The sequence below is a fragment of the Apium graveolens genome, chromosome 5 (assembly GCF_009905375.1).
Source record: "Apium graveolens cultivar Ventura chromosome 5, ASM990537v1, whole genome shotgun sequence".
Taxonomy (NCBI): Eukaryota; Viridiplantae; Streptophyta; class Magnoliopsida; order Apiales; family Apiaceae; genus Apium; species Apium graveolens.
The window spans coordinates 31,138,843-31,146,482 of record NC_133651.1 but is presented as its reverse complement, the minus strand read 5'-3'; the positions used below and the strand labels follow the sequence as shown (position 1 = coordinate 31,146,482).

The 7,640-nt window shown below is 34.4% G+C and overlaps 1 protein-coding gene across 1 annotated transcript; it reads left to right on the top strand.

Moving 5' to 3' along the window:
* The first annotated feature begins 5,745 nt into the window (after window positions 1-5,745).
* Window positions 5,746-7,404, top strand: LOC141659664 (putative xyloglucan endotransglucosylase/hydrolase protein 10). Its single transcript, XM_074466590.1, has 4 exons — window positions 5,746-6,055; window positions 6,157-6,257; window positions 6,358-6,551; window positions 6,646-7,404. The coding sequence occupies exons 1-4, from the start codon at window positions 5,872-5,874 to the stop codon at window positions 7,046-7,048; spliced, it is 882 nt and encodes a 293-aa protein (XP_074322691.1). The 5' UTR covers window positions 5,746-5,871; the 3' UTR covers window positions 7,049-7,404.
* Window positions 7,405-7,640: the final 236 nt, after the last annotated feature.

Here is a 7,640-nt window from a genome sequence, read left to right as displayed (position 1 = left end):
AATTATTCACGAAGTCACTGCACCGTATTCGCCTCAATCAAATGGGATTGCTGAGCGTAAAAATAGAACCTTGAAAGAAATGTGCAATGCGATGTTGCTAAGTTCAGGGTTATCTGAGCATATATGGGGAGATGTTGTCATATCAGCAAATTATCTTTTAAATAGGATACCCCAAAAAAATCAAGAGCTAACTCCCTATGAATTATGGAAACGCAAGAAGCCTTCTTATAAATTCTTACGAGTGTGGGGGTGCCTTACAAAGGTTCTTGTACCAGAACCAAAGAAAGTAAAAATCGGTCAAAAAATGGTGGATTGTATTTTTATTGGATATGTGCCTAATAGTACGACATATAGGTTTCTTGTACACGAGTCAAAAATCCATGATATACACAAGAATACTATAATGGAATCAAAAAATGCTTCATTTTTTGAACATGTATTTCCTCATAAGTCCAAAGCAAGTTCAAGTTCATTGAAACGAACACATGAAATTAATTCTGAAAATGAATATAGTGATGCTAAGGCAGAAGAAAATATGGATGAACTTGAAATAGAGGATGAACCTCGTTGGGGCAAAAGAGCTCGGGTTGAAAAATCCTTCGGTCCGGATTTTTTAAGTTACTTGATCGAAATTGAACCACGGTCTTATTCAGAAGCTGTGCATTGTCCTGATGGTCCTTTCTGAAAAGAGGCTATCAAGAGCGAAGTTGATTCTATTATGCAGAATCATACATGGGAACTGGTGGATCTTCCTCCGGGATGTAAACCACTAGGATCTAAATGGATTTTTACTAGGAAAATGAAGGCTGATGGATCCATTGATAAATACAAAGCCCGACTTGTTATTCAAGGTTTTCGCCAGAAGAAAGGCATTGATTATTTTGACACTTATTCTCCGGTGACGAGAATGGCATCTATATGGATGATAATTTCTATTACAGCATTGCGAAACCTTGAAGTGCATCAAATGAATGTAAAAACGGCCTTTCTGAATGGAGATTTACATGAAGAATTCTACATTAAGCAGTCTGAGGGTTTTTTGGTGCCGGGATTGGAACACAAAGTTTGTAAATTGGTTAAGTCAATATATGGCTTAAAACAAGCGCCTGAAGATTGGCATAAGAAATTTCACATTGTTATATTGTCGAATGGGTTTAAAATCAATGAATGTGACAAATGTGTTTATGTCAAAGATACAATAAAGTGATATGTGATCATGTGTCTTATGTTGATGATATGCTCATCGTTGGTAATAATGACAAAATGGTAAAATCTACCAAAGACATATTACATTCAAGATTCCACATTAAAGATATGGGTTTAGCTGATGTTATTCTAGGGATAAAGATCCTTAGAATGTCAAGTGGACTTGTTCTAAATCAGTCATATTACGTTGATAAGATTCTTGATAAATTTAGCAAGGATGATTCTAGTGTGTCAAGAACTCCTTTTGATACGACTTTACATCTTTCAAAAAATAAAGGTGAGGGTGTTTCTCAAGGAGAATATGCTAAAGTAATAGAAAGTCTGATGTACTTAATGAATTGTACACGTCCAGACATTGCCTTTACTGTTAGTAAGCTAAGCCGATACACGAGTAATCCGGGTATGGATCACTGGAAAGCGATAACTAAAGTGATTAGGTACTTAAGGTATGCGCGTGATTATGGATTGCATTATACGAGATATCCTGATATACTAGAAGGGTATAGTGATTCAAACTGGATAAATGGTGTTAAAGGATCAAAGTCCACAAGCGGCTATATTATTACACTAGCAGGGAGAACGATCTCATGGAAATCTTCAAAATAAACGGTTGTGACCAAATCTACGATGGAAGCTGAGTTTGTTGCTTTGGATAAAGCAAGTGAACAAGCTGAATGGTTGCGCCAATTTTTAGAGGATATTCCAAGATGGGAAATGCCAGTGCCACCACTTGTATACATTGTGATAGCACTGCAACAATTGGTACAACCGAGCGTGTACTATATAACGGAATATCGAGGCATATTCGTCGGCGGCACAATTCCGTTAGACAACTACTCTCAACTGGAGTTATCACTATTGACTACATCAAGTCAAAGGACAACACCGCGGATCCGCTAACCAAAGGGTTAATAGAGAGTTAGTTGAGAAATCAATCGAAAGGAATGGGACTAAAGCCCATAATAAAAGTCGGTACAAAGGAAATTCAATCTTGTTGACTGGAGATCCCAAGATCTTGGTTCAAAGGAACAACCTAACTGTAATGATTTAGTGAGATCACTGTGGGAGTTCTACTCCTGGGTCCATTCCTATGATGAAAACAGTGATAAAATACGGAAAAGGTTAAGCTATGGTTTTAATGATCCTTATGTGTCGATATATAGAACAATAATACTTTTGTATTATTTTAGAGATCACCTATGTGAGTGAAGTGGGGTTGCTTCAAGAAGGAATTGTGGGGGCTAATTCCGGGAAAAACTCACGGAACCAGGCTAAAGCTCAAGATCAAAATGGGCTTAATAGTGAGAACTGAACAAATATAGGAAAGACTCCAGTGGGGGATGTATCATCATTTCACAATACAGAAGGGCAATTCAAGGTCAACGCGACTACTGAAATTCTAGAAATGTAAATATGTTCTTAAAATGGAAGGTTCAAGGGACAACGCCTACTTATCATATGCTGGTTTCTGCTGTGACTTTCTATCTCCGTGTCAAAACAGTCATTTTGCAAAGTCAATATTTATTCATGTCGGGGATTGTTGGAAAATATTTGAATAAAAAATTTATTTGCATTTATTTTATTTGATTTGTAACTTATATATTTTGATTTTTTGTAACTCTTATATTAATGTCATGATTTTAATTTGATCATTAATTTTGATGTTATAAAACTGAATACTTTTGTAAGTTACAAGTTCATTTCCTTTATAAAAAGAGGCATTGTCTCATTGGTTTGAGATAACAAAAAATCATACAAGTATTATTTTCTTGCATTCCTCTTAGAGCTCTAGGTTCTTGTTGTTGTGAGATAGAAAGTAGTATTTGATCGGTTGGTAGAAGGCGGGTCTTCAAGTGCTTGAGACTACCTTTGTTCGTTGTATCCTGGGAGACGGAAGCCACACCACCTTCAAGCACACACGGAAGGGACTTATCTGTTTTAAGGATAGCGTGGTGCTCACGTGCCTCGAACGATTCTTTTGGTATTTTGTTATTGTATTCTTGATTTCAGGTAACTTCTAAACAAGACTGCTTACAGGTTGTTTGGAAGGATAAAGTGTAGGATTGTACTATAATCCTTTAAAATTTTATCATATATTTGTTTTGAGAGATAGTCCTTGAAATTGGAATATAATTCTCTAAAATTTACAATAGTATGTTTGTTTTACAATGGATTACAATAAGAAAATTATAATACTTTATAAATGACTTGTATGAGTGAATAAAATAATATCTGCTCCCACCAAGTATTAGAGGGGATTATAATTATATTCTCTACTCCATCAAAACAAACATGATATAAAATAATTTAAAGGATTATAATACTTAGATAACTCTTCCCTAATTTTTTACAAAATAAACATGGGATTGGAAAATTTAAATAATTATAATCATATCCCCTACTTAATGACATGAAACAAACATGGCCTACGAGCAAGTCCAGTGCTAAATGTTAAATGACTATAGCCATTGTTATAATTTGACACTAAAAAAATATTTTTGAAGCTAAAATAACTTTTGCACTACAATACTAGTTCTATTTCACAATCAAAAAATTCTATATTTAACTAAATTTTATCCAACTCATTCACTTTAATATAAAGTGAACCTTTTTACACTTTTATAGTCATCTTTGACCCTAAAAATAGGACTTGGTATCCATTTATGCAATTAGCTATGCATTGAAGTTGAATTTTGTGAGTTTGGTCCTATATTATAGCTACTCCTTCCATCTTATAAAGTATAATTTCATAATATTTTAAAAAGTGTGTCGAAAAGTAACGTAAACAATTAAATGAGACCGAGAGAGTATAAGATTAAATATAAATATGCATTAGACTTGCTCTAACACACTAATTCAGAGACTCTTATCTATATCTCAAACTGCTACAAATTCTGTACTCTTCATATAGTCATATCTAATTCAGAAAAAAAAAAGAGGTTACAGCTTTGCGAAATGTTTCGAAATAACAAATTACAAAACCTTGTGTGGTTAAAGAGTGTGTAGAGCCATTTTCAAGTTCACTTCAAGTTACAGTTTATGAATTTCTAATCACTTTCTCACTAGCTAGGGCTTTAATTGATTTTGAAGATATTTGTTTACAAATATCCTTCCAGGAGGAAAATCTGTTGTTCAAAATTTACTGCCCCTGCAGGACTAATAAGCTTCTGTATCCTGTACCAGTTGCTCTGTAAAATTTGCGATTTCTGGTGTACATCTATAGTAGGGTTCTTCAATCCTCATTACTGTAAAAAAACAAAAGATCAGCTGTAACATACCATAATCCTGATCCTAAATGAAGACAAGCATTTGCCTCTATCCTGAGGCCTTTTACGAAATAATTGTCACATGGCATAATCCTGAGGTAATCCTAAACAAAACAAGTCGAAATAAGTAGTCAAGCAGTGATTAAATATGCTAATTAAGCTGAGAGTTCATATAAGCATTTCATGAAACACAACACGAGGAGCATACTTTGAAGTTATGAAATTCATTTTCTCCCCATTCTGATCCGAAATACAGGAGTTACGACTAAGACTGTCAATTTTAGATTAGTTACAATAAGGTTTGACAAAGTGCAAATGAACAGCATCATCATCTTTAGTAGTATGTAAAAACTGAAAACATCTACTCCAGCAGTAGCCAACTGGCCGCTGGAAGTAGTCTTCTTCCAGTTTATGTTTGGTAGTTCAAACAGCGTGACAAAAGGATGCCGATACATTACAAGAGATTACAGATATATCTTAAAGCTGTTAGCATTTTCTTCTACACCATGTTCATCGTTTGGTTCTTCGTACATAAATCAAATCCAGATTTCAAAGGAACGGTTGAAGATCAGCTCGGAACTGCATTTTGGTTCACTTTTTCAACTTTGTTCTTTTCACACAGTAGGTGCCTTGTTATCCCAAGTCTACAGAACAAGATAGTTCCTGATGTCTTTTACAGATGTTTGGCCTTTTAGCACAATCTATTAGAAAATACGACACTTAAAATGAAATCTTTGAACATTAAAACACCGGCCTTGACAATTAAAAACATTCACTTGAACTTCCAGTTTAGTCTACATTAAATTGGTATTTCAGCAACAAATTTAGATATTTAATGCATTTTAATATCTACTAGGCATATGATAAATCTAGCCAAGTTCTTTCATGTGTCACTTTGAATCATTAACAAGTACTACTGTGGTCTTTTCTTCGTTCTTCTGCACAATTAACGGAGAACCAGAACATAAGAGCCCAAGTTGTCATGTATCAAGTCCATCCCCAAAAAATTACAATTGAAACGAAAATAGTACTAAATTTCGGAGACAAAACTATGCAAATGCAGTATGTATAAGATACAGTAATTTTCTTGGAGATGGTTGGGTGTTCAGATGCACAAAAGTTCATCTGCAAATGCAGATTAATTCCCCTGGTGTGTGTTTAAAGGTTGGAATACCTGTAACTACACGTTCTTTTAGGTTTTGGTTTTAAACTCAAGAAGAAATTAAACAAAGAGAAGCCTAGTCTTTGCTTCCTTCTAAAGACATTCTTGCTTAAGAAATCTTTCTTCCAATGTTCTCTTCACATATCTATTATCACCCCCATTCCATGCAAAATCTACATATAAAGATTTTACACCCGTCTTCTTATTGACTTGCAATTTCAAATCCCAAAGAAAGCGATGGAATATTTCATTTTTCTTGCCTTGCCCGTGTTTTTTATTTTCAATTTGATTCATATTTCATCAGCCTCAGTTGTTTCAACTGGAAACTTTAATAAAGATTTCTTTGTGTCATGGTCCCCTAATCATGTAAATACTTCTGCTGATGGCCGGGAACGAAGCTTGAAGCTTGATCAAGAATCAGGTTAACTGTTTTAGTTTTTTTACATAGTAATGAATCAACTGCTAACATTGTGTTCCATGTGCATACCATCATTTCTTCTCTCAACTTATTGTATAATTCAGGTACTGGATTTGCTTCCAACGATATGTTCTTGTTCGGACAAATTGACATGCCTATTAAGTTGGTACCAGGTTACTCTGCAGGAACAGTTGTAGCATTTTATGTAAGCAATACTAAGATATTATTACTAATACTGAACTATGTTACATAAATACTGCTATATTATATATAGAAACAAGAAAAATTGTTTGTTTTTATTGCAGCTTACATCTGATCAGCCTAATCACGATGAAATAGACTTCGAGTTCCTTGGAAATGTGTCCGGACAGCCTTACATACTTCAAACCAATGTTTTTGCCGATGGCTTTGACAATAGAGAAGAACGAATATATTTGTGGTTTGATCCAACAAAAGACTTCCATACTTACTCCATCTTATGGAATCTTCATCAAATTGTGTAAGTGAATTCAAAACCTACATTGCAACATTCCTGCAGTACCTCTGCATATGTTGTTCTTTTAATAATTGCTAGGTGTTACCTCTTGTTGTAGGTTCATGGTGGATTTTGTTCCCATAAGGACATACAGAAATTATGCTGACAAGGGAGTTCCATATCCAAGATGGCAACCAATGAGCATCAAAATTAGTCTATGGGATGGCAACACGTGGGCAACACGAGGCGGAAAAGACAAGATCGACTGGTCAGAGGGTCCTTTCATAACCTCATTTAGAAACTACAAGATAGATGCTTGTGTGTGGAAAGGGAATGCAAGATTTTGCAGGGGAGAGAGCTCTGCAAATTGGTGGCATAAAGAGAGGTTTAGTTCGTTAAGTTGGACACAAAGAAGGTGGTTCAAGTGGGTCAGAAAATATCATCTAATCTATGATTATTGCCAAGATAATAAAAGATTCCAGAACAACCTTCCAAAGGAATGCTCTCTTCCCAAGTATTGAACATAAATTGAAGAATGAAGTGTTCTTTTTTCTCTCTTTTTTTAAATTCCTTTGTTCTTCTGAAAGTTACTAAATAAATAAGAAAAGATACAGGGAATCATATACCTAAAAGCTCCGTTCGTTAAAAGTATATTTTACACTGTGCTCTGAGTATTTGTTTGGGAGAGAAAAGATGAGAAACGGGAAGAAAAGAAAGAAAAGCAAAAGAGTGGCTATTGTTAGTTATAATTGAGCTAGCAGGTAACGAATTTTTTACACCACTAAGAGTATCTCGAATAAGGAGTTGTCAAACTAATTGTCAACTTTATCAAATCATCATATATATTAATATTTTATTTTCACTCAATTTTATATTAATTTGGCAACATTCTACTCCAATAGTTAGCAAGTTTTAATTGTTGCCTAGTTAGCAAGCTTTAATTGTTGCCTATGTGGTCCCTTAAATTAAATTGTAAATGACTCATAAATTAAAAAAACATTATTGATATAAATTTTTTGCATTTGTATATGTATTTTAACCATTTTAGGAAGTTGTCAAGTTTTGGCAACCTTGGTAGACAACCTCTTGGAAATCATACAACTCCAATAGGTT